This window comes from Empidonax traillii, unplaced genomic scaffold (genome assembly GCF_003031625.1).
Source record: "Empidonax traillii isolate 1590-97213 ecotype Southwest subspecies unplaced genomic scaffold, ASM303162v1 scaffold1102:size184380, whole genome shotgun sequence".
Taxonomy (NCBI): Eukaryota; Metazoa; Chordata; class Aves; order Passeriformes; family Tyrannidae; genus Empidonax; species Empidonax traillii.
The window spans coordinates 115,077-142,675 of record NW_020956295.1 but is presented as its reverse complement, the minus strand read 5'-3'; the positions used below and the strand labels follow the sequence as shown (position 1 = coordinate 142,675).

Here is a 27,599-nt window from a genome sequence, read left to right as displayed (position 1 = left end):
GGGCAGGAGGGAGTGCTGAAGATGCAGAGTGGTTATTGCTTTAGGTAGTTGCTATTTCAGTCATTACTTGAAACTCAGTGTGCATAATCCTTGAGAAATTATTTCCTGGATCAATTTAAATCAAGGAGCACAGCCATCTATTTGAGTTGAGGACAGCAGCCTGCACGTCTGGATTTGAGCTGCAGCAGCAGAGTGGAGTGGCTGATGGCACTTGCTCCTCCTCTGCCGGAGTGTTTTGCTGTTCCTGGCAAATAACAGGATCTTCATCCTGGAGAAAAAACCGTGCCCTGCTCAGTTTGAATTGGGTGGTGTTTTCCTTGGCCTTCCCTGCCTTTCCTCCTGAGACTGCCTGGTTCATAATGTCACCCTGGAGCTCTGGGAAGGTGCCTGAAAAAAAACCCACTGAAGCTCTGGGACATGGACCTGTATTTTTCTGGCATCCTTTTTCCTTTAAGCAGCGTTTGGCTCTTATAACTGTATTTAAATACCAATTTCCTAGCGTGTTCTGCACTTGAAAGTTGTACCAGTGAAGAGATGGTCTTCACACGGAGTGCTAAAATGGAAGGGAAAAATTTGGATTAGGTAAACTGACCTGTGAGGAAGGAGTTGCTGAATGAGTTCCCACTCTGCTCTCTCATGGTGCTGTACTGTTGTTAACTCTCACTTTTTTTTTTTTTGTCTCCTTAAAACCCTGCTTTCAGGTACAGGGTTTGGAAGCTGCCAAATATGAAAGCAGTGTTGGCTTGGGAACTGCTGTTTCCTTCAGCATGAATTATGGATATTGCCCCAAAATAAGGAATTATTCTGTAATGTAGCTCCAGGGGCAAAAGTTTGGCTTGTAATGCATTTCCCCAAATAAGCAGCACTTAAAAGGCTTCTTTATTTTACATACTGCATATACATATACTTCTTTATTTTCCCAGATCAGTATTTTGTCTTCTGCATTCCCTGAGTTAATTAGTGAGAGAAACTTAATTTTGAAAGGAAAGCTGTGAAGGTTGTCCCACTGGGGACCAGGAGGCATTTTCCATAGAGTTCTGGTGGAACAATCTCCAAACCTGACGTCACTTTGGGCATGAGGAGGCTCCAGTCTGTTTTTTCAGACGTGGTCTGCTTTAAATTCTTTTCCAGGCATTGGTTTTTTGGGTGAACTTTTACTGGGTGTGATGTTACGGTGCTGATGAATGTTAAAGATGTGTTTATGGCTTACATTAGCAATGTATATCTGTACATGTAATAACTCAGTCTGGTTTTGTGGCTTCCTCTGGAGTGGAAATATTACTAATATTGTGGCATGTAAGAGCATCCTTGCAATGTTGTGAAATTGTGGAAGGCCTAAATCTACTTCCTGGCCTTCGTTAAATTTTTCCATGTGTGCATCAGTCAAGCAAAAATACTCCACCAGGGCTGTGGCGCTTCCAAATCACAGCCCAGGGGATTTGTGTGGACATGGCTATCCTCTAATCTTCCTGTAAAGGATCTGCCCCTTCCCAAGAAAGTGCTTTTGGAAATGGGAAGTACCACACAGTACTGAATGAAGGGAGCTGCTCCATCAGAACTGGGGAAGTTTCGGAAAGTTGAAGTTCAGTGACTTTTCTGATGATTGGCAGTAGAAATCCCCCTGCTCACACACTACCTAAACTGTTTTTCAGCAAGATATGAGTTATTTTATAAAATGAAAACTGAACTTTGTTATCAAGTGGTCGTGGCTGGTGATTTTTTTTTTTTTTTAAACTCTGGCAAATTTTACTGCAATATTTCATCTGTTGGCTACAAATCCGATCAGTTGAAGAATGTAATCTTTTCATCTTTTTTCCTTGTCTATCGAAGGGCAGAATTCATGCTATTCTTGGTCTTTTTATTAAGCCAGGGATTTATTTCTACCCAGGGAGCCTCCTCAGGCCTCACCTAGGCTAAGCTAAAAGGCTGGATTTCAGATATCCTCGTGTCTTGGACATGTACAAATGAGCACTGAGTATGAAATGAGTAAAAGAAGCTGCTCCAGATGATCTTGTAATCACTGAGTTCACTAATATCACTGACATTTTAAGTTACTTTTGTGTAAAAAAGGTAGAGAGACATAAAGTACCTGGAAAAGTTCCTTTTTGTGCAGAGGGAGAACAAACCTTGGTAACTTTACAAGCTTAAAGGTTCTCACTGTCACGTACCATTTAAAATGCATCCGAATTATGATCCTAAATGTTGGAACAATTAGGCCGGTAAATCATCTGCGATGCATGAGATTATTGTGGGTACCAACATACATGACTAAGCCTGACTTTATTTTGTCTCCAGCTTGTTTTTCCACGGCCTGGAGCTGGATTTGGGGCTCTCAGTGCTGCGACACAGTCAAAAGTTTAATCCGTGATTTAGGGCTGTGGAGTGTCACTGGAATAGAAGTTATTTACCGGGCTCTGAGAAACCTGGAAGTGACCTCGGGTTGTGCCAGGGCAGGTTTAGATTGGATATCAAGCCCTGGAACGGGCTTCCCATGGAATGGTGGAGTCACCATCCCTGGAGGGAAAGGCAGCACTTGGGGATGTTGTTTACCGGTGGCCTTGGCAGTGCTGCGGGAATGGTTGGACTTGGTGATCTTGGAGGTCTTTTCCAACCCCAAACAATTCTGTGACTTCCTGGGAATTCACTGCTGCAATTTGAGTCACTGTTGGTAAACATTTGATTCTTGGCATGTCAGGAGGAAGGGCTGATGAATGAAAGAGATCTTGTTTAAAGGAGTCTTAACTAGGTGGGGGAGTGAAAAACAAATACTTCTTAATTTGCCTTACTGGAAGTGCCTGCAGCAGGGTCATTTTGCGTTTAAGAAGCACTTTGGTTGGTCTAGTGGTGATGAGAGAGTGCTTAAAAACCAAAAAATAAAATGCTAATTGAAAGAAATGATTAAAAACCTGTTTTTAGTTGAGCTTTATCTTAACCAGAGCTAAGTAATACCGAGTTTGTTGTCCAGTATAGTCAGTTGTGATCTGATAAGGATATTTCTGTAAGGTGATTTTTGAATCCTTCAATTTCTTTTTGTTATGCTGTACTTGCTAGGCTATTTTACTTTTCAGAGAAGTGAATTTACGACGTGCTGGATGTTTGTGTGAGACCGCTGAGGAGATGAAGCAAATTTGAGCAGAGCAGATCTCATCACAGTGTCATATTTAAAAGTGCTCACTTGTACATGTTTAACTCGAACTTTGTTTTGCTGTGCAGGAGGTCCTCCTGTGGGGTTAAGAAATCCAAAAAACAACACCCAACCCCCCAAAAACTTGTTTCCTGAATGGGTCTGCATAAAATAACCACGCGTGTTTTGCTGCAGTTCAGCAAAGATGTTTTCACGTCTTTACATCCTTCTGCCATTTCAAGCAAGAAAACTTTCCCCATAGGAAAGAGAAAAACTTCGTAACAGAATCTCAAAAGGTGGTTTGTTTTGAGCTGCTTTAGGGGACAACCAGAGGTACACACAGGTCTTCAAACATCACAGTCAGGGCGGTTTGAAACTAGCATTAGTTGCAGTGAGTTTCTGTGAGCTGCAGGAGAAAAAAAAAATCCATAGTTCTTTCCGGATTTGTGGACTTATTTTTGGTGGTGGGTTGGTTCCCCCCCTCACACCCTTCCAGTTTTTCTTGGTTACGACTGTGTGTACATTCCAGAGTCCTGGCTGGGCAGGATTATCTCTGTGGATGCTTTGTGCTGGCTGCTGTGATGGCTCCACATGCTTGAAATAGTTGGTCCAGCACGTCTTGCTGTGGCCTTAGTGGAAATTCTAGTCCGTGAATTCCACTTGCTGTGTTCACCCTTCATCCGTTTTGGGATGGTTGTAGGAAAAACTGAAAAAAAATCAGCCCTGGAGCGAGTATTTTGCCCATTTTCGTTTTTTGCAGTGTAATGGTCTGGTACCTCCGTGGTTTTCCAGGGGAACCCTGTCCGTGTTCCAAGTGCTCCTGGCGACGCCTGTGCCCTTCCCCGCACAGCTGCTCTCCCAGGAGCCACGTGAGTGTGCCAAGCAAAGCGAGTGCCTGGGATTTGTTTATTCTTGGGGACTCGTTCCTAAAGTCGTGGATTTCTCTTAATAGCAGCTTCCTGAAAATATTTAGGTTAGATGCAAATTATAGCAGCCTTAAACCTCATTTGCAGCCTGTTCTGCAAAGTCATCTTATTTCTCCCTTCCTCCCTCTCCCCCCCCAAGAGCAAAGGAAAACTCTCCCTTAGTGGTTGTCGTGCAGAGAGCTCTTTGCAGAGAAGTCCCCAGGCGCGTGGGGTCATCTCTGTCGTTCCAGCAGAGATCAACCAGCAGTTGGCACAACGGATATGACGGTTTCTGGGATGGTGAAAGGAAAAATTATCTACTTCCAGCAGTTGTGAGGGCAGTGCCTGCCCGGGTAATAAAAGGAACCTCGCCCCTGTGCTCTGCCAGAAGGGCTTTTCTGCATGGAGCAATCAGAACCATCCACTTATTTAGGGATGGGAGCGCTTTTCAGTAAGGCCGAGCTGTGAATAGCCCTGCAGGCAGCCAGGTTAGGAAATGAAGGTGTATCAGTGGTGCCTCTGGGCACGGTGCTGCTTGTGGAGCAAATCACAGAATCGCAGAAGCAGATGGGTTGGAAAGGACCTCTGAGATCATCGAGTCCAACCCTTGATCCACTACCACCACAGTTACTAGACATTGGCACTGAGTGCCACATCCAGTCTCGTCTTAAACACCTCCAGGGATGGAGAATTCACCACCTCCCTGGGCAGCCCATTCCAGTGCCTGATTACCCTCTCTGTAAAGAATTTCTTCCCAATATCCAACCTAAACCTCCCCTGGCACAGCTTAAAACCATGCCCTCTTGTCTTACTGATAGTTGCCTGGGAGAAGAGACCAACCCCCACCTGGCTACAACCTCCCTTCAGGTAGCTGTAGAGAGTGATGAGGTCGATAAAACGGCTCCTTCTCCTTAGCTTTTTAGGAGCAGAGGTATCGTGGCATCTGATTTTTCCGGTGGGAGAGGGGGATTGGGAGTTTGTGAACCCCTCGCCCCGATCCAGCTGCTCATCTTTGCCATCCCTGGTGACGCTGGCACCGGTGATGAGCCAAACTGGAGAACTGATCTGACTCAAGAAGTTATTTGTGCAAATCTTTATTATAGCTGCTGGTGGAGAGAGTGGGTGGGATGGTCCCTCTCGACACCGCTGGAGATTCGTGAGAGACTCGATCCTGTACCCACAGCTGATGATTAGGAGTTATCTCAAGCCGTGTTTAATGGGTTGCTTTTTTCCCCAGGAAAAAATTTTTTGTGTAAAACCATTCTGTTCTTGTGTAGCTCGAGGGCTTACAAATATCTTCTTTTTTTATTTTATTTTTTATTTTAATGCCTTGTGAAAATTGCATGGGCAGTCGTTGAGTTAATGGAATTTTCACTTCTAAAGTTTCTCAGATTTTAATCTAGGTGTCATATCTGCAAAGCCTGCCCCCGGGTACTGTGTGGGAGTTTGATGTCCAGAAAAAGGGCTTTACATGGAAAAAAGGAGTCTGCCATTAGGATATGAATTTGTTTGTTTCTTACTGTCTCATGGCTCCTGGAATGCTTGAATTCTTCCAAGCCCATAAATTTTCCTAAATTGTTTTGGTAAATTGACTTTGTACATATGGACTTCTGTCTTCAGTGTTTGTTTAATCTTAATTAATTAATTACCCACGTATTTTTAAACATTTCTAACTCCACTGACACTGCTATCTTTATCTTTCATATTTCTTCTTAGCCTTAACTTTGTGTGACTGCCTGTCTCTTTTCTCTCTCTCCGTGGAAGGATTTTTATCTTGTCTAACTGTGCTGATTGAGATCCTCTTTGGTTGTGGCAAACTGATCTCTGACCTGGAGAAGCAAACAAATCTCCTTCTAAAAATACGATATTTGGGATCTGTCCCAGGTATAAAATGCCTTTTTCCAGCAGGGAATTATCTGACAATGTAACAGTGCCAATTCCTGCAATTGTTGCTCAACATATGACGATTTTATGTCCAGTATTTAAGCAAATGTAATGGCATCATAAATAAAATATAATCTGTAGGGTAAGTTGTCTTCTTCCATTCTAGGATAAAATTCCATAAAGGAGAAAGGCCATTATCTATTTTTGTCTGCCTTTATATCCCTTAAAGTATTTAATACAAGATACATATCTTCAAGTTTAGCTTTTTTTTTTTTTCCTCTCTAGATAGTAAAAGGCATTAAGAATTTATTAAATACCAGGTTGTCTTGCCTGTGGTGTGGTAGGAGAGTGCAGGTATGAATCTTCTCAACAGCAAGTGTCTTGTGGTTTCTAATGGTGACTTAGCTTGGAGACTGGCAGCTTTTATTAGAAATCTGTGTCTCTGCAGCTCCCAAATTCTCCCCTTTGGGTTTAGTTGGTGTTGTCCTGTTTGTAATTAAAGATGGAGGTTGGGTTTTCTCTTGGAGTTGAGATTGTTTGCACTGCAGTGTAGATGTGCTCATCTGGATGTTTAATTATGCAGATCCGTGGCTCGATGTTCCCTCTTTTGATGGGGTTTGAGCGGGAGGGCAGTGCTTGTCCATATCCTGTTCCATCACATTTTTCCCATTGGAAACATGTGAATAAAGTACCTGCAGCCCTGGATCGGTGCTGGCATCGCTGTGCCAATAAATATGCCGTGATGGGAATTAGCTGAAGGCAGAGGGGAACCTGAGTTTTATTCCCGTGCTGTTTGCAAATCCTGATGATCTGAGCCTGCGGATGGACACAGCCACTTCACCAGCTCTGGAAAATGTTGGGATTTCAGAGGCCACCCTGGGCTGGCTCCTTGCTGTCTCTCTTGTCACAGCAGGGACTGCTTGGATACCGTTGCTAGAGCACCGATTTCGGTCTGCCCGGTGTGGAAGGAGCGAGCTGATTTCTGTCTGTTAATGCTCAACCTCCGACTTAACCTCCTTCCCTTCGGAGCTTTCACGGCAGCGCTTTTTCCTCCAGCCCTTTGTAGTAATCCAGATGCTCTCGTTCTTTCCCTCCTACACAGCAGATGGAGATGGCATAAGCCTTTTGATGAGTTTCCTTCTTTTTACATAAGTTTTATGAGCTGACGAGTTCATTAGTTGGACGTCGTGGAGTTCATAAGGCCCGTCCAGCAGGTGGTGCATCGTCACCTTGCCAATAATTATATACATTTTAGTGATTTTACTTTTTTTAAGTTTTTTTTTTTTTTTTAGGAGGTAAGCTTTACTGCATTGTTATAAGAGAGAAGGCAGCCCTCTCATATGACTGTCATGATGAATCTGTTTAATTTTAGCCAAAAAAAAAGTTCTATTCTGAATTTGCTAATCCCGTAAATACCGTGCTATTCCGAACCGTAAGAGAGCAGCTCAAGTTTGCTGATTGAAGAGTTGAACTTCTGCTTTCTCGTGTGTTGTTCTAGGCTCGTAGCTCCTGAAAAATACTTGGTAAAATTTGGCACGAGTTAGGTGGTCATCTTCCACCCTCCAGGAAAGCTTAAGTAGGTTAACAGATCTCTCTCTCTCTCCCTTCCAATATTGCCTGTCTAGTAAAGGGCAGTTTTTGGCTTAGTAACCCCCTCACTGCTCATCACTTTAACCTTGTTGAGAAGTTCTTACCCCGTTGGGGTGGATGAGCCCGGTTTTTCCACTTCATTACAGACTTGAGCCTGCGTAAATTCATCTGTTTTACATTTGTTTCACAATTGGGAATTTTTTTTTTTTTTCTTTCGCAACCTGGGGCTCCGTTTCACAACCACGAGGCTCGGGGGCGTATTTTGATGGGTCCTGTAAAACAGTGATGTACCAAGTTTTTAGCAACGAGGGGGAGAACCTGAGTCTCTACCTGGTGATTTAGGTGGCTGCACGAGAACGTTACTGCTCTGCATGTAAACAGATTTATTGGAGAAGTAAAATAGGTGGCTGTTTACATTAATTATGACCTCTTGGTTGGTTTTTTGTTTGTTTGTTTGTTTTTTTAGGAATATCTTGGTGGATAAGCCAAATGATCAGTCCTCAAGGTGGTCTTCAGAGAGCAATTATCCCCCCCAGGTAAGCCGTGTTGTACAACTTCATATCTCCTGGAATTTTTATCTCGAATGCACTCTGCTTCTGTGGACAGCCTTTATAGGCTTCCTTCTCTGAGCAAAATGCAGATTGTTGGTACATCGGGTATTTACATTTCTAGCAATTTGGGATGTTTCAAGGAATGCTTCATTCCTGGGATGGGGGGGGAAGTTTCAGGTTTCATCCTTGGCAGTCGTGGTCGCGCTGGAAATAATGGAGCCTTCTGGTGAGATTAAGCTGCTAATGAGGCGTGAGGTCCCCCTTTGTCAGCACTACTGGAGGCTGTTGTAGGTTCTTGGCCTTGAATCCCAGATCTAAGGGGCCTGTGTTTGTTTCTCCTTAACGGCACGTTTAGAAATGTAGCCTCTGGTTAAAGGGACGTGAGTGTCACCTCTTCTACTGGTTAAGCACCTTATTAAAATTAAATTTGTATTGATTTTGGCATCTAATTTGCTTTCTCACTATTAAGTAGGTTTTGGGTTATCCAGAAAATGCTTTTCCACTTACTTTTTTTCCTCCAGTAAGTGTGCTATCCTTTTTTTTTTTTTATTTTGGTGTGTATGTGTTAGAACCATACTTTATTACTCTGATACTGTTTGATCAGCTTCTGTGTCTCTTATGTTGCTTATTGTTTTAAATTGTTTAAATTCTTTTGTTAAAGGCACTGAGCAGAGTGTCTTGTGCAGTGTTTTTCTCGTGCAGAGTTCTGCTTATCTGCTTATTTAATCCAAGGATTCCTCATGAGTGAAATCTCACAGGATTTTTCTCCAGGTAAATCTTGCTGCTTTGCCTTGGAGGTGTGTTAAAAATCGATAGTCTGCACTGGTGACTCCCTAGAGCAGCAGGTCATCCTGTCCAGCTGAGGAGCTTTCATCTGGATTTTCTGATCAGTCCTTCTCTGTTGTTGTGTCTGCAGAAGTGGCAGGTTTTTTAGAGGAGATGGAAAACTGTCCTCTTTATTCCATTAACATAAAGCTGCTTGTGAAGACTAATAATTTTTATTCTCTTGATGCCTCTGTGCATCATACTTTTAGTATGATTTTTTTTTTTAATATATAATTATTTTGATGAACAGTGTAGGAGTTTAATCCATAGCCTGAAGCAGTTTTAGTCTATCTAGGAACTATGGATTGCAGGGTAATGAGTATTGAGCTTGGCTTCTATTCCCATCTGTACCATCCTTCCTCTCCTGCAGGAAGCACGTGTTGCTCTTAGGGTGGGTTGTTTTTTTGTGGTATGGTTTTGGACTGGGTTTTTCGTCTGAGGTGTGCTTTTAGTTGCTGCTCAAATTTGCTCTTTCATTTCCTGAGCCATCCTGAATATTCAGTGCTTTTAAAAATCTGACTGTGGAACGGGGAAGGAACCTCTTGTAACTGGGTGCTTTAGAATATTCCCAACCTGTGCTCAGAGCTGACAAGCAGTGATGGGGGTTGTATTCAGACATGTAGATGAGGCAGGGAATAATTAGAGTGGCAGACTTCTGTACAAACCACACGAGCTTGTTAAAGAGATGTCTTCCAAAAATTTTATGTGGATTGGCCGTGACCTGAATGGAGATGCTGCTGCAGAACGACTGAATCCAGCCCTGGAGAACTGGGCACTGCTCTGAATGCTAAGCAAGGCATTTAAACCTGCCTTTTTGGTAGGAGAGAGATGAATTAACACTGTCATTTATCTACCTGTATGTCACATATCTGGACATGTGTTAGGGATCCAGAATTAAGGTTTGACTTGCAAAAAATTGATCTTAGTAGTTACAACTGAGATTTGGCAAGACAGTATTTGAGTTTTATTCTGTTAAAGACAAAACCAATGGAAAACCTGGCTGCCTGACTGGAAAAGATCATCCTGCTCAATTCCTCTTACTGAATCTCTGTGTCCAATAGTCAGAATATAAAATGCTGTGTAGTTGGATTCAGCAAGCCCAATCCTGAGTGCTGAGAGAGATGAAGTATTTACAGTGCCCTTGTACTGTAGAGTGCTTTTTATACATACTTTATAATGAATATAATATTTTGTATATTTATACTTATGTATATATATACTTTAGCTAATTCTCTGAGCTTATCCATGTAAAGCATTTTTTGACAGTTTAATTTCTCTGAAAAATTAACTGGAAAGAGGGAGTGGGGAATTAAAATATGTAGAAGAGGCCTGTGTGCAAAGAATGCAGCTTTTATTCTTTCTGTGTATATAGAAACAATTCCCCTTTGCGTTGTCTCATACTTGACAAAAGAACTCCGGATTTGGTTGCATTTTACTCAGAGTAATTCTCCCACCTTGCTCATTGAAAAACTACCGTATTTAAATCCAGGTAAAACTTACATATAGGTATTCTGCTTCCTTGTTTTTCCAGGTGGCTGAAGTCCTTAAGGCAGATTCTCAGCTTGGAAAACTTCAGTTGAGACAGTGGGTGACCGAGTTATGAGTGTGGCGAGGGGAGAAGGTGGGGCAAAATCAGTTCCCTTGTTAGAACCTGAGTAGTTCACATTCCGAGAGATGTCGATATATATACACATGGCTTTTAATCCCCAGAATAAACATCACATATCCTATGGAAAACAAAGCTGCAGAGCTTCATTTTCTGGGTGGCGTGTTGGCAGCGCTTCAGTTAAAGACCGGTCACTTGTGCGGTGACGCACTTGTTGGAGCGTGTGGGTGGCCACGATAGTCCGGACAGGAAGCGAACGAAAACTCGGGGAAAATAAAGCTCTCCTTGTTCCCAAATTTTATGGGCTGAAAGCAGGGCTAAGACGCAGCACGGGGGCTCGTGTCAGTCCTGCTCAGGGGAACGTGCTGGCAGATGTTTTTAATAAGCTCTGCAGCGCCAGTCGCTCGCGTTTGGCTCGTCAGCGTCTCACCTGAACGTCAGGGCTTAGCGGTTCCCTGCTGGGGTGAGGATGCTGTGCTGCCCTAGAGGTGACTCCTTACACATTGATTTATTCCCTTCACTTTTTCAGGGAAGGGAGCCTTTCCTCCTGACACCTTTTCTTTCGCAGTGCTCCTCTTGCTGGGATGAGCACGAGTTGGAAGAACTTAGGTGAGAGCATCAAAATGCGCTCAGTAGCTCCATGGAAGTGCAGTAAGTGGGCCAGAGTCTGTATCAAACACTTTTTGAGGAATGAAAGAGGATGGAAGTGGAAGTGTAGACCCTTGAAATGCTACCATGTGACTGTATTTAGTAAAGGGTTTTCCTGGCTGTATGGGTATGGTAGAGTTAAATAATTCTCGTGGCCTTGAAAGCCACCAGTTGGTTATGAATGAGTGCCAGTGAAAGGAAATACATCTGACAGCTGGTTTTCTGTTTATTAAACTACATATCTTTCTTGAGCCTTGAAATAGATGACCCAGAAATTATATATTTAATAACAAACCTGTTATGTAGTAACCTATTCAAGCAGGAGAGGGCTGGTGGGTCTATTTTTAATCCAGTTTTCAGCTTACATAGGAAGTGTGAAGCAGTGAGGCCAGTGATGCTGAAGACCACAGCTCTGTCATAAAGGCTCATCCTGATGATTCCAGTGATGGTCTGACACAGAACAGGATCTAATTCCCCTGAGTGACTTGATTAATAATGTGTAGAACAGAAGGATAGATTTTTATTTAGCCACCAACTTAACTGAAAAGGCAGTCAGGAGGTTTGTGTCATGGACAAGGGCAGCCCCTGTTATTTCATGTTGTGGTGGTGATTTTCACCTGCAATACAAGTTTCACTACTCCCTGATAAAAAATGCTTAATTGATAAATTACAGTGTGACTCTAATTGCACTGGCAACTTGGAATCTGGTTCAGTGTATTTGATCACAGAATCAATAAGGTTGGAAAAGACCTCTGAGACAGGGTCCAAGCTTTGGCGAGATACCACCTCATCAACCAGACCATGTCATTAAGTGCCACATCCAGTCATTTCTTGAACCATTCCAGGGATTGTAACTCCACCACCTCCCTGGGCAGCCCATTCCAGCCTTGTGGAGATGGGAATTTTGGACACTGGAAGGGCATATGTAGAAAGTTGGGTGGTGTTGTTGACACAATTGGTTTCAGTTCTGCATCTGGGAAGCCTAGTTCTCCTCTCTTGATTTCCATCCTGCCGTGTAGATTGTACCAGGAATTAATGTAAAGTACATTAATAAAATTTACACTCAGTTGTGTGGTGCAGGAGCTTTCATATGGTTGTCATCAAATGGTAGCACAGACCAACGCTTCAAAAGCGTGTGGAATTTGCTGCAGCTCCCAGTGTGACAGGCTGGATTTACATTTTTTTTTGGGTGCAGTGTAATAATGAGCTGTTTGGGTGCTGAAGTGCTGTCTGTGACTTTTCTCTTTGTGCATTTTCGCTTACAAAAATGTTGAGTCATAAACCAGAAGTTTTACTCTTCTAATGTTTTGTAGCATATTTTTTTTTTTTGCAAGTGTTGCAATTCGAGGCTTAAACAATTAAACCTGGGCTGGGGTTTTTGCTCAGTTGTGCCATTTAGTGTCCTTGTGCCCTGTTTTAGTGGACAAACACTTGAGTTTATAATTTGGACTTTTGGAATACTGCATGAATATGTGGACATTAAATGTACTGATGTTGCTTATTGCAAGAGGATGGAAAAGTGTCAAGTATCTTGGTGTATGTACTGACCTGGAATCTCATAGACTTGTTCTCTCCAGGTTGAATAAATCACTTGATCTTACAGACAGTTCTGCCACTTCTTTCAAAGCCATAGAGAATGGTCTGTCGTAGCTAAAATCCTGGTAGCAGTCCAAAAATATCCATGCAGCCCAGCTGTTTTGCAGCTCTTGAGGCAAAGTGTTTTTTTCAGCATCGTTGAGATTTGTAGCTGGTACCCACAGAGTGGCAGCAGCCTGTGTGTTTGTTTAGAAACCCAAAAAGTACATTATGTCTGTATGTTTATATATATCATGGAATCATAGAATGGTTTGGGTTGAAAGGGATGTTAAAGATCATCCACTTCCAACCCCCTGCCGTGGGCAGGGACATCTTCCACTATCCCAGGTTGCTCCAAGCCCTGTCCAACCTGGCCTTGGACACTTCCAGGGATGAGGCATCCCCAACTTCTCTGGGCAACCTGTGCCAGGGCCTCCCCACCCTCACAGGGAAGAATTTCTTCTTACTAACTAACCTAAATTTCCCTTCTTTCAGTTTAAAAGTCTTTCAGTTTGTGTATGTATACCCATTAAAAAATACAGAAGTCCATACGTAGGTACGGGGTTCTAAAGCAAGCCTGTCTTTAGTTTCCATATCAGTCAAGGGATAAATTCACGTAAAGGTTGTGTTTAGCTTTTGTGCTTCTATTTTCTGTGGGGTCTGTGTGACTCAGCAGGTGGTGGGATGTGTGGAAGTGGGAAGGAGGGCTGCAGAGTTCCCTTCTATCTATCTGTAGGGTTAAGAAATCACTGCTGGCCCTGTGGAGTAATTGCTGTCCCTTTCTCCCTTCAGAGCACAAAGGGTTTCAGTGCAGTCCAGCTTTTCTCTCCCACAATTTAGGCTAAGAATTGAATAATGCAGGACGACCTTTGTGCCAACTGTTTGCAAATCTTGTGTGGTGCTTGAGAGAGTATGTGTTCATGGCCCAGGCATTAGGTTTGGGATTCCAGCAGGATTAAGAATTGCAATTGCTGGTAGTGCTGGCTTTGCTTTTCCAGCTTCGGGAGAAGTCTGCAGGGAAGATATGATGGTGTGGGAGGAGTTCTTAGACGTTGTGTACTGTCTGTTCTGCACAGGGAATTTTGGCAGCGGGCTGTGCCATGTATCAAGTACTGCCTTACTTATTACAGGACTGTCCTTTTGCTCATCCTGTCCTCTCCTCTGCTTTAGAAAATCCGTTTTCTGTATAGAACTTTAGGGTTATTTATTTTTTTTTTGGAAGTTTAGGGAGTATCTTTAGACAAAAGTGTGGTTAAACTAACAGTGGGTTCTGATATTTAGGTGGATGGTGTTTTTTACAAAACTAGGAATTTTTCGTTTAAAAAAATCTGGGAACGCACCAAAGCATTCTTCTTGTTGTACCCTTGCAGTGCTGGCACTGTTTTTTTTTTTCTTCACTCTGAAAAAATTTGAGTTGCTGGAAACATCTTTGGCAGTAAATCTTGTTCTGTTAGGTACCTACCAGTCTGCATCATCTGCAGCTGTTGTATGTACAAGTATTTCTCTCAATCCGAGCTTCTTGTGAATGTAGTGGGAACCAGCCACTGGGAACCTTTATCCATCCCATCTTTATCCTGGTGCTCCCCAGAACGACAATGTCACTCCTTCTCACAGATTAGGAATTAGTAGCTCTATAGAGCCGAGACAAAACCCAGCACGATGAGTAATTGTGATTCTGCGCTTTGCCTCGATTCCCTGCGTGCTCTGTTTAGTTTGGAGAAACCAGGGAGAAGAATTAATCAGGTATAAAACTCCACGTGTTCTGCAAAACAGGATGTCTCCACACTCCCCCCAAGACCTGTTTGGTGGGGAGGGTGCTCAGTGGCCCCCGATAAATGGTGCAAGTGCTTCCCTGCACCTGCTTTTCCATGGGAACAGCCCTTTTCCTCCAGTAGTGCTGGTGAAGCTGGTAGCCAGAGCCTGAGTATAAATCACCTGACTATTCACCCCCTGACGTGCCCCTGCGGTGCAGGAGGGCAGCAAATGTTCACAAGTGAGCACGTTCCCATCATTTTCTGTGCACAGACCCTTTATGGTCACCGAGCGGCTCAGTTTTATTTGGGATGGTCAATAAGCAGTTGGTTCCTGCGTTCTCCACGCACCAAACTTTGTGCTCAGTGGTTAAAACGGCGTCAGCCCAGAGAGGAGAAGTAATTTGCTGTTCTCTTAGCGTGTGGAACATACTGTATTTATCTAATTATGCATTCAGTTTAGGTTTCGTTTCAGGCTGTGGTGGGCGTTTGAATCCTCGCTCCCCGTAGTTTGATCCTATTTGCCAGATTTCAGGAAGTCTTGCGTCCAACTTAAAGGAATGTATGTAAGCCCTGAATAGAATTGCTAGGAATAGGTAGTTCAACTGACTCTTTTTCCTGGATAAACTGCTTTTAAAGGAATATTCCTAAAAAAAAACCAAACCTTTTCTTCATTCCAGTACAAAGGAGAAAATATGATAATAGAGAGGTTTCATCTTCACTTCCATTCTTTTAGCTTTATAAACTGAATTTTTGGAGGCTGTAATGCTTCTCCCTTAGTGTGTCTTGCAGCCTCGGCTTTAATATTAAAATCCACTGTTCTCTCTTCCACAGTATTTGATTCTGAAACTTGAAAGACCTGCCATAGTCCAGAGCATCACATTTGGCAAATATGAGAAAACACATGTCTGCAATTTAAAGAAGTTTAAGGTTTTCGGTGGGATGAATGAGGAGAACATGACAGATCTCTTATCCAGGTAAGACGTGATTCCGTCAGCTATGGAATTGTAAAGGCTGGACCAAAATCCTCTTCCCCTTTGGCTCCCGAGCAGACACAGCCAACAGCGGAGCAGAGCTGTGGTTGTGATCCTGCAGTTATCCGCCCTCATGTTTACGGTCAGGTCAGAGCAGCAATCCCAACACTCACTCCAGGGAGCCTTCCTGATCCTGCTCTGACCACAGAGGATTTGTGGAGAGCGAATTTGAGGATTTGGAAGAGCTGAGAGCAGAGTGCAGCGTTGCCGGATTGTGATTCCTTCCTTCCCTGTGCTTGAGGCACAAGAGGAATGATTCCCCAGGTGTGTAACTTTGAAGTAGCTTTTAAAAGCCCGAGTAAGCTCCCTAAAAAATTCATTGCAGCTGTAAAGATCTGAACTAGTCAGCTGCTCTGCCTTCACTCAAATGGGTAAATAAATTAAACAGGCAAATGGGAAAAAAACTACATTTTCCTTTGTTTAGTTGGATTTGGTAGTTAGGGTTGGATAGGGACTGAAGAAAGAGCCTTTTGGCTGTTCACGTTTTCCAGAACTTCAGAGTAGTTGCCAATGTAAATTTGCAAGGGCCTTTTAAGGACTCTGCTGCTTCAGAAAGGGAAATGAGAGTTAAATATCCAGGAGTACAAGAGAGGCAAGAACTAGTCTATTTTGGGAGGCCTCCAGAAGAGAAGTCCACCTCCAGGAATGTATGGGTACATATGTACATCATCTGCAGCCAAGCAGAATAGCCATGGAGGAATGTGGGAAGTTCTGTGTTGCAGGTATTCTTCATGACCATATAGAAACCATCCACAACCCTTCCCACCCTTCTGCCCTCTTTAGATAGACCAGTCGTGCAATTTGGCTTTATTGCTGCTACAGCTGGGGGGGGAAGAGGTCTTAGTACCATAATAATTATTGATATCTAATATAATTTCATTTGTGCTGAAGTTCAGTAAAAATCCTCATTTTGGGACCTGTACTTGCATCTGCAGTAAAAATGGACTTAAGCTTTTTGATAAATCATGCTAAATATTTGATATTTTTATGAAGTAGTGCCCATAAGTGGATCAGGGTGATATAATTTAGAGATCTGATCCTTCTCCCTCTGGAGAACGGAAGAGCTCAGTTCAGCAGATCCTCAGCTGAAGTCCCAGGGGTAGAGGTGCAGGGGAGCAGCACTGATCCAAAGTCAGTTCCCTCCCAAAATCACTACCCAGTGCTGCACAGGGTGGTGGAGAACAGCCCAGGCGTTGGTCCAGCACGTGTACTTATGATTCAGAGTGATATGAAACAAGCTTCGCGTGTCAGGCATGACCTAGTTTGCATTTATTAGCTAGTTCTAAAATACAAGGTAAGATTTAGTAACCTTATTTATTTTTTCCCACAGTGGCTTAAAGAATGATTATAACAAAGAAACATTCACCTTGAAGCATAAAATTGATGAACAGATGTTCCCCTGTCGATTCATTAAGATAGGTAAATGCATTTTTTCAGCATTCTGAGTAGAAAATAATCTCTTCTGATACTTGTGCCGGTCTTGGCACTCGTGACTTCATTGTACTCAGGCAAAGTATCCATAGTAGCTGTTCCATTTCGTCATCTTTTAGGCTGGTTAGATTTGGAACACAGTGAAGCCCTGTTAATAAGAAATATTAGCTTCATAATTTAAATCATGGGGAGTGAGAGCAAAACAGAGTAATTTTCAGAAATACAGTTGTTGAGTCAACTTAATTGCGAGAGAAGCTGCTTCCTGTCCTCCTATAAACTGCTGTATAGAGCTCTAAATAACTCATTAAGCCAAGTACCAGTCCAAGTTTCAGTGTGAGTTTGAAAAAGCTTGAAACCTTTCACTCTCAAACACGCTTGTGACACGTAAAGCAACAGCAGGAGCCTCCCTTGTTCTCTTCCTGCTGCTCTAATATTGTATCTCACCTCTGGGTTTACAGGGAAGGATTGTACCCCTGGTGTCTGGTTTGGCTGGAGGGGATTGCTGAAGGGGGCGTGGGGGTTGTGTGATGGGAGCAGGGGTGAGGATCTCTCTTGCTTCCTGCAGGCCAGAGAGAACAGGAGTCTCAGTTGTTGGATTTAATCCAGGGATTTGGAGCCTTTTGGCTTTCTCAGTAAATTTATCTTCCCCTTTCCTAACTACTGAGATAGTACAGGAATGACTGGTTTTAAACTAGGCGTTTAAGGTTAAAAATAGAGCAAGGAGGTAGTTGCTGAAAAAGGAGGTAAAGATCCTGTTGGTTAATTTAGATGAATTTAGGAGCGTTTTGATGTGTTGGGTAATTCTTTTGCCAAGGCTCAGCTGATAGTGACTGTGTAGGGGCACCCTCAGAGCCCTTTGCTCTGATGTGTTTTACACAGCTTTCTGAACCTCCTCCTGTTTGCCTGAAGAACTGAGAGCTCCAGGCTGGGAATCCAGGAATCATTTGTGTGCCATAAACGGTGGGGTTTCCTGTTCTTGGAGAAGTAGAGGATTTGGTTGTTCTTTGGGTTTGTTTCTGGCAGCTACTTTTGAAAGCATCTGTAACTCTTGGCTTTAGGAAACCTCGAGAGTAGCAGAGGATTAGAGTTAAAGGTTGACTACATAAGGGAAGTTAAAATAATATTTTAATTTCTTATTCTGAAGCTTCCAGCGTTAGTTTTTTGGGAAGTGTTATTTTTCAGTGGCTAAAAACCGGCAAGTAGTTCCTGGAGTGCTAAAAGGGCCAGTGCAAAGATTGCTGGCTGCTTCTCTGGGTGTGTAAATTGTACTCCAGGAAAGTGTGTTCTGATGTAGTGAAGTGTAGCACTTAAGCTGAAACTTGTTAGGATGGTGAAATGCTGATTTATTTCTACTGCCAGGATTTTTTCTCTGATGTGGAATGAGCAGCTTGTTTTTTTGGGATGGGATCTTCATGTAGCACTTTTCACAAGGGCATGTAGTGATAGGACAAGAGGGAATGGCCTTAAACTGAAGGAGGGTAGATTTACATTGGATGACAGGAAGAAATCCTCCCTTGTGAGGGAGGTGAGACACTGGCACAGTTTGCCCAGAGAGGTTGTGGACTTCCCATCCCTGGAATGTTCAAGGCCAAGTGGGAAGGGGCTTGGAGAAACCTGGTCTAGTGGAATGTGTCCCTGCCAATGATTGGGGTTGGAACTAAGTGATCTTTCAGGTCCCTTCCGACCCAAACCATTCCATAAATCAGCATTCTGTACTATATACATTAATATTAGATTTGGATTGAGCTGTCACTTGTTCACCAGTTACGGTTTGAGATGAGTTTTTCTTTAGCTCTGTCCTGAAGCTGCCTTCCACGAAGAAATTCCTGTGCTAGAACAGAACTGGAAATGATCTTTTCACCAAAACCTGTGAAAACCCCTGGCTGATGGCTGGTGTCACTTTGTCAATGACACCGCGAGAGTTGTTTTTTTGCTCTGAAACAACTGCAAAACAACGTTACGAAATTCTGTTATTTTTCAGATTCACAGCTTGAAAATGTTTTGAGTTTGTTAGAATTTCCAAGCTGTTGGCCAAAGTAACTCCAAATTTCAAGCACCGTGCTGTGCTTCTCGTAACTCTGCCAGGAAACGAGGCCAAAATCTGCCCTTTTGGACACTTGGAGACTTGACACCACCAGAGTTCCTGCGATCAGTGAGGTTTGGGTTTTGGGAAAGGCCTTGGTTCAGCAGCACTCGCGTCAGGAATTTGATTTATAATTCTGCAGATCAGCACAGAGACCTCCAGCACCACTGTTAATATACAGAGGGGTTTTTATGGGGGGACAGGACATGAGGAACCTGACATGGGTTGTTCTGGGAAAGGGGAAAATTCTTCCTGCAGCTTCCATTGCTCTTGTATCAAAGGAAGTTTCAGGCTCACAGAAAGCAGAAAGAATAATCCCTCTCCTCCTGTCAAGAAAAGCCTTGCACTCCTGTTGGTTTAATTAGTTCAACTTCAGTTCCTGAGCACTGAAATGCCCAGTTGTGCAGCTTTTGACCTACTTGACAGGTAATTTTTACATTTCATGTAACACCTCATTACCGAACTGGAGAGAGGGAAGAAGATACTTATCCGGACAAAATATCGAAGAATAATCTTTTTCATGTCTGTGAGCTTTGTTTTTTTGGCTCTGCTCTTGTGGTTGCTCCAAGCAAAGATTTTTCTGTGCTGTGTCCTTGAAAGCAGAAGGTGCAAAGACTGATTGCCATGAAAGATGAAAAATTCTAGGTGTATAATTCTCATGCCAGTTTGTTACAAGCATGGGAGTTGCTAACCAGGCTTCAAGATTTTTAAGCTTTGGTGTAACAAAACTGACCAATTTTTTTTTTTCTCTCCATGGATGTTTTCTTAATTTTTAAAAACATACCCTGTCTGTGCCTATAGATGAAGGAAACAGAAATCACTTTGTGAGAGGTATTTCAAATTATTGTGCTGTTTTTAATGTCTCTGCTACTGTCTCCTCTAATACAGTCACAGTTCTTGTCTAGGCATAGCTGTTACTGAGAAGTATCCCTAAAATCATCCTTGTATGGATTAAGAACTCTTTAAGTGACTCAAAAGCTTTCTGCTTCTTAGAAGGATATTGATTTTTAATTTTTTTTTTTAATTATTATTTTTCCTCTACTGGACTCTTCTCGCTGTGGAATGACAGTTCAGCTGTTCTGAACAGTCACACGTGTTTCAGAATGGGTTGCTGTAGTACCTGCAGAAAAAAAACCAGACATGCTGAGGTGGCTTTATGATAAAAAACTGGAGGAATAGTGTAGCTTTGAGCTTTTAACACCTTTAATTGCAGTGTATTTCCACCTCAAAGATGTGCAGGAAAAAACTACCTTCTTGCTGCACTTAGTGTCTCCTGCCTCCAGCTTTAAGCCAGATTTTGGCTGCTCTAACAGGAGGTTTGTCTGAAGAGCTGAACACACCTCAAAAAGGAGAGGGATGGAAAAAAAAAAAAAGGGTGAGAGGTGTCTCCTGGGAGCCAGAGAAGAGGATAAAAAGTAGGGAGATGATCCAGCAAAACACCTGAATTTGCTGAACTGGATTAAAAACCACATTCCAGTTTCAACCCTTCTGCTTTGTTTCTTTTCCTGCTCCTGTGGAGGAGCTGACAAAGATCAGCTTCAGCTTTCTCTGTCTGGGGAAGAGTTTTTCAACACTAGGGAAGCGTTTCCCTTGCATTCCCTATACAGTTTAATATCTGTTACTTTCCTTGGAGTAGATGGTTGCACTGTGGAAGTTCTTGATGTTAAAATCCCCATTTCTGGTGTTTTGTTTCCTTTTTGTGAAAAGGGCTATTGGAAGCTGAGTTAACTGTGGGGAGGGGAAGTGTCAGAGAGTAGTTGATGGCTCTGCCCTTTGGTTGTGGTGAGAGCTGTCCAGGATTGTTCTGTGCACCCCAATATCTTCTTTGATGGTGTAGTTGGCTACAGAGAGGATGAATTGTTAATTTTTTTTTTCTGGGAGAAGCTCTGAGGAGAATTGCTAAAAAGAAGTACAGGTGGGATACCTCTGTGTGCTCTCTGGAAAGAGGTGAGAAGGTGGTAATACTTGGGTTTGGTTTTTCACCCGGTAAACTTGGTGTGAGGAAATTTTCCTCGGGTTCACCTCAGGACAATGATGGTCTTGGTCCATTTGAGGTGGCCTGTGGTTTAGTTCAGTGTTTCAGTGCAGTGAGCTGCTGGGCTTTGATCTTTGTAGCTGACCAGATATCAGATTTAACTTCAGTTCGGTCTGGTCTGTGTGTTGAGAGGGCTGAAAACAGGCCCAAGGTGTTACCCTTGTGTGTGGTATTTTCAGTCTACTGCATTAATGGGGAGGATATCCGGGATCAAACTGATCTCTGTGCTTGGATTTAGAAGTAGGAATGTTTTTTACGGTATTAAGGGACCATATTGGCAGCACTCACCTTGTGTGGAGGGCAAAAGTAAGCAAGAAGGAAGTTTTCTGGGCAGACTGTGAATGGGAGACAGGTGACTCGTGGTTTTTCTGACCAGTTCACTTCTCTCTTGTCTCCACAAACATCCACTTAAAAGGACCTGTTCTGAAAGCATTTCACTTTGCTTTGTGTGCTGAACAATCAATTAGAAATAAGCTCTTGGAAAAGATGATTTGAGAGCTGTAGCGTAGAAAGTACCTACTTATGGATATTAAAGTCAGTTAAGAGTTGCATATACAAAGTCTCTTTGGATCTTTTTTCTAAGAGATCTTTACTCTGGATGACTGTTCCCAGAAGTTATAATGAGCCTTTAGGAATAGGTTTGTAAATACACTCTCTAAAACTTCAGAAAATCAGGTGTTTGAGCATGTGCTTTGTGCCCAAAGACACTGCAGAAAATAATAGATGTAGCTTGTTTGAAGTATAAATACTTAAGAACCTTTAAGAGCTCAGGAACAACTTGGTGATAAGCTTGGGGTTTTTGTTTCCTCATGGAGTAGGAGTAGGTCAGAAAAACCTTAGTTCAACGGGGTAATCTCAGTGGTATTTGATAGTGGTTTGAAAGACAACAAGTAATTTCTCTGTGGCAAAAACAGTGGAAGGGAGGAGGTAGTGGACTCCTTGCTGTTGCTGGTAACTGCACATTCACCTCTAAGACTGCCTTTTCCTGTTTATCAGTTACAGTCAAATACAAAGGAAACAAAAGTACTTGAAATGAAACCACTTGATTTCACTGCAGTTTTTAGGAGTCAGAGTTCACACACAAGTTTTTCGGGGAGTTGGAGCAGCTTCAAAAAGCAGAACCAAGTCTTAACCTGCAGATTAATCCTGAGATCAGTGCGAGGCCTCAGATATTAACCCAGAGTGGTAGAGGAGCTGTAGGTGAGAGGCTGCAATGTCTTTCATGGGTCCTTTAGTATTTTAAGTACATTTGTTTTGATGCTCAGATAAAATAGTATCAGCAAAAAACTGCACAGATTAAAGCTTTTAAAAAAAAAAAAATTTAGAGTCTTTAAATTGGAAACTGACAGTTATCCCTCCCTTCCTCCTCCACAACTTGCAGATGTTACTAATTTTGTAAAATTTAAAATACCCAAGCTTCTTGTCTTCACCATTAGGGAAAATAATTGTTGCTGACAAATGGGGAAATAAATGTACTATGAGCAAATACTGTCGCTGGTGTGCTCGTGATTCCCAGCCTTGTCAAAGCTTGTTGCCTCTTGGAGCTGTTTTAAATGATAGTATTTTTGCTCTTTTGCTTAAAGCTTCTGCTTTGTAATGATCTGCTGTGTTAACGTTGCTCAGCACAGGTTGCTTTAAATGACAAGTTGAGCATGATGTATTTGGTAGTTTTCATAAGCTTAGTTTAAACAAACTAGAACTCGAGTCAAATCCGAAATAGTGAATTTTGTGTAACCTTTAAAAGCATTCTGTTGCAATAGTACCGTGTAATGCAGTCGTTGTTTGATGTTTATGCAGCCTTTTTCTCCTTTTCCTTTCTTCTCCAGTTCCGCTCTTGTCCTGGGGGCCTAGCTTCAATTTTAGTATCTGGTATGTTGAACTTAATGGCATTGATGATCCAGATGTGGTCCAGCCATGCCTCAACTGGTACAGCAAGGTAGGCCTGCATTTTAGATGCCTTTTTTTTTGTTTGAAGATTCCCAGTCTCAGAATGTTGTGAAACTTCTCTTACTGGAACTGATGTGACCTTTTCACTCCTTGAATATCAGCTACTAAAACAGCAAAAACTCAGACCACATGGCTGACTTCGACTCGAAGGGAATCTTTTTGAATTGTATCTGCACGTTCTCTTTGAGAAACCAACAAAACACTCTCAAGAAACCCCAAAACCACCACAGAAACCTGCCACGTACACATCATAAGAAGAACATAAAACAAAGAAACGCTTAGTCAAAGGGGACAATATTAGGAAAATAGTGTTTGTATTGGAAGGGAAATGAATCTTAACAAAACCAGATTTCTTTCCCCCCCCCTCTTCTTGCCTTTTGATTAGTCATTCTTTTAAGGTACCAGTCCGTAGAGCTACGTGAGTCCAGAGGCTTTTTGGGTTAGAGGTGCAGCTTTTGTTACAGGGTATAAAATGAGCTTGTTTTAAAGAGAATCTATGCTGGTTTCTTTCCTGTTGCAGCTCCTTGCACTTTTGATATTTCCCTCTTACTGTCTTTCTGCTGAATACCCTGGAACAGAGTGGGACCGATGCCGCTGGACTGTGAGATGAGATGATTTATGCCATTTGTCACTTTGATAGACAGAAAGTTCAAAAGGTTCCCAACATTATTTGTATAAACATTGTTTAATTGAGTACAAGAGGCGCCTTTCCTGTGGGAGGGAAGTGCACGCTGACAACCAGAATTCATTTTGTTGCTGCATGTTATGCACTGGATCTTCTGGAACAATTAATGAGATTCATATTGTGTTGCAGAGGAGACATCCTTCCAAGCTGAGTAAGACTGAATGGGGGGGGGCAGTGTGTCTCTGCTTCCAGAAGGAAAAGCTTAGGAGGGGATAGAGACTGTGTGTGATCAGCACTGAGGCTCCCTCACCACTTCAAGGTGCTGCCAGTGTGGTGAGGAAAATGTGTGACTGTGGTGTCTGGCTCATACCCACTTAGACCAACACATCACGAGCTTCTTCAGGGAGGATTTAAATGCAGCCCTAACGAGCACAGGACAAGTTGTCTGCAGCTGCTTTATAATCCAAGTGGTGGTGTGGTCATTAGTCAGCTGATGATCGATGTCTGCTTCTGAAAAGTCCACTGGACAGGAGGTGCTGATGGTTTTTTGTGCTCCCTTCTGCTACCTCTGCACGTGGTGCTGTGTCTGGCAGTTTGGACTGGTTGCTGCAAGCAGAAAGCTCTGATTTGTTTTTTTTTTTTTTTTTTTGGTTGGGAGCCATTTGATGATGATGATGATGATGTCTGCATCTGTCTCCTTCCATCTTATCCCATGGAATCGGCACTTTTCACGGTCAGCGTGTGTGCAGTGACAGCTTCTTCAGGGGGTGCCAGCATTGTTCTCCCAAAGCTCGAGAGCCCCAGAGCAGCAAGGCAGATACTTAGTCATGATGGTCTGGGCTCTGCTAGGGTCAGCTGCCAAGTTTTTGGGGATGAGTGCATATGCCACTGGTGTTCTCTTCCCTCCCAGCCCTGAGAGGCCACTGCTGCTGGTTCCGTGTAGGAGGATGTGCTGACCCGTGTTTTGGGAAAGGCAGGACCTGTTCCTTTGAGCTCTTTGAGGTGGTGCGAATATTTTCATCCGTGTTTTTGGCAATCTTGGAGGCTTTGAAATCTAATATTTCTTCGCTGCCTGCGACATCAGATGAGAGGAAGGTTCTACTTGAAGTTGCCTGTCCTTTTTGTTGTGTGCCAACAAAACCTCCCTTTTCTTGCAGGGAGTGGAGTTGGGGATAAGGGATAAGCACTGAGAACAGCAAGCACACTACTCAGTTCCCCCCTACTGCTTTCTCCTTGCTGTCTAGCTCAGCCTGCTGCCTCACAAAAGCCCTTACCCCTTTCTCCTGAAGAGTGAACAAACATAAGCCCCTAAGAAGTGGCAGCTTATTGCAGCCTATCGCTTTTGATGAGGAGCACATGAATTTATTTTTAATTCTACGAGTGTGTTTGACAGTGTTAATGTCTTGGTCCCATGCTCCTGTTACGTTTTTAACCGCAGGAATTATTTACAGCTTCAGATCAGAGCTATTATTTGGGTTGTCAGCACTTTAAACCTGTATGACAGCATTTATAAAGGAGCCTTTTACGTACTTTTTATACACCTTTTTGCATAAAAAAGAGGTTTTCATATTTAACTTCTGAAGTAGTACTATGGTGTCACTTGAATAGAAACTTTTCTGTGGCATTGAGTGGCCAACCTGCATCCAAGAGTCATCCCCTGTTTTATAAGCCAAGCCATGAGGGGCTCAGTGGAAATACAGCAAGTCTGAATTTTGCCTAATTTCTGAACTGGAGGATCTGAAAAAGCAGAAGCTGGTTTTTACTGGTGTGCAGCTCTTCTTTTTTGCTTGCCATCCCTTTGAACAACAGGGAATCTAATTTGGTTTTGGCTTTGATGTAAGTGAACATTTCTTAAAGACAGTGTCTTAGGGATCTGTTGGAAAGACAAAAAAAAAAAACAACAATTTTTTTTTTTGCCAGTTGTGCTGTAAAACTGTTTTAGCTTCAATACTCCTTTGCTGCAGCCTTGCATTCTTATCAGTACATGTCCTTGGCCTTTTTCATGTGGGCTGGGAGCTGGTTTTCTAAAAATGCGTAGTTCTGGCTATTTGCAGCTGTGAAATACTGATGGATTAAGAACTAAAAATATATCTCATGGCCGTGTTTCTCTTTAGCCGCATCAGTTTGTGAGATTCTTGCTATCGAGCCATTATTCCGGGAGCACTAATTTTTGTTGAGAGTCAGTGTTAGTTCCAGGTTTTCAGAAAGATTTCTATTCATCTAAATACCATAAACTTCACTTTTAGCAGTAGTGTCCACTTAGGATTGAAATCTCTTGTCTGTAATTTAATCAGTCTTATAACTGCTTAAATTTACAACTGCTTTTTACCACAGTAGTTGTGTGTTAAAGATGGAAATTGAGAATTTTTTTTTTCCTTTAATGCCTTAGAATTTAGGTTTGAAGAGTCTATTTAAAATAAGTGGCTCTGCTGCTTATCACCTTAAAAATCTGTGTTTCCTATGCATATTGTTAGCAGCTTTGAAAACACAGAGGATGTTTTGCTGGGTTAACAGCACAAACTGTAGCTCTTACTCAGAGTTTACTGTTCCCTCACGTGTCTGTGCAGGGATGTTGGACCCAGTGTGGGTTTCTCTCACCTTTCTCACCCCTTCCCACAGTCAGGTGGGATATGGGCAGCTGTGGCTCATCTGTGGGGTGAAAGCAGAGGTTCTGCTTTAAGATGCAGGGCGATATTTAGAAGTCAAAACTTTGCTGTGCACGTAAATCCTTGTTGCCTTTGATAAAAACCCCTCCTGAACCCGCAGGATTTGGGGTCAGCCTTCAGCCTGAGTGGTGGTCAGTGCAAGTATTCCTGTTCTTGTGGCTTTTTTTTTTTTTTTTTCCCTTCTGCTCCTAGAAAAGCTGTGACCTACTTACTCTTCTAAATTATTTTGTTATGTAAGAGTCATACAATCAAATTATGTAACGCTGATAGCGAAGGCTTTTTCCTGCTCTGCGCTTCATGTAGGCCTCGAACAGCAGGGCCAAGCAGATGGGGGGGGGGAACTAATGGTCACTCCAGAGATCTGGGACACTGTGCGCTCTCTTCTTGTATGCTCATTAAATTGGGTGATACCAAGCTGTATAACTTCTATACTGTTGGAAAGTAAACGCCTGCACAGCTTTCAATGTCGTCCACACAGCGTTCCTCTGCGAGCTGGCGAGCAGTTTGCGCAGCGTGGACAAGAGATCCCGCTCCAGGTTCGCAGGCAAGCTCCCAGCAGTGCTGGTGGAAGGAAAATATCTACATGTCTCATAGGTTTTCTTGTGTTCCAGTAGTACCGTGAACAGGAAGCCATTCGCCTTTGCCTAAAGCATTTTCGGCAGCACAACTACACCGAGGCTTTCGAGTCGCTGCAGAAGAAAACCAAGATTGCTCTGGAGCACCCCATGCTGACAGACCTCCACGACAAGCTGGTGTTGAAGGGAGACTTTGATGCCTGTGAAGAACTGATAGAAAAAGCTGTGAACGGTAAGAGACTCAAAGGAGCCTCATATATTAACTATTAAAAACACCCCATTGAAATATTACCTTTTTTTTTTTTTTGAGTGTTAATATGCATTGTAGTAGAACTGGCTGGTCCATGTGCTGTTTGACGTCTGTTGTGGTGTGCTGTCAGCTTTTGGACTTTGTGAGTGTGTTGTGTGATGAAGGCTAGAAATTCAGTCATGAAATGTCTTGTCACTGCTGCTTTTGGAGTCTCCTTCCCCCAGAGATGACAGCGAGGTGCACTTGAGTGGGTAAAGATAAGTTCTTCATGTAAGTGTTGGCAAGCTGAGGGTGGGCTTGACTCTCAGGAAAGTCACTGGAGTGGTGAGCAGGGAAGCTGAAAGCTGGAGTTCTCAGTGGTGATCTGGATCATGGTTTCTGGTTGGAACTTGCCACCAAGTTGGTGCTTAGGGAGAGGTTTTCATCTGTATCTGGATGAGAGTGCTGTTTTTGCTTATGGGGAAAATAATCCCTGGAGAATGGTGTGGAAGTCA

General features: G+C 42.8%; 1 protein-coding gene across 1 annotated transcript in view; it reads left to right on the top strand.

Moving 5' to 3' along the window:
- MKLN1 (muskelin 1) overlaps nt 1-27,599 on the top strand; it is a 95,017-nt gene that overhangs the window by 7,669 nt on the left and 59,749 nt on the right. The window contains exons 2-6 of the mRNA XM_027904908.1: nt 7,970-8,039; nt 15,294-15,436; nt 16,824-16,912; nt 22,869-22,978; nt 26,895-27,087. Of these exons, the coding sequence (XP_027760709.1) occupies nt 7,970-8,039; nt 15,294-15,436; nt 16,824-16,912; nt 22,869-22,978; nt 26,895-27,087 (605 nt within the window). The remainder of the gene's footprint in view (nt 1-7,969; nt 8,040-15,293; nt 15,437-16,823; nt 16,913-22,868; nt 22,979-26,894; nt 27,088-27,599) is intronic.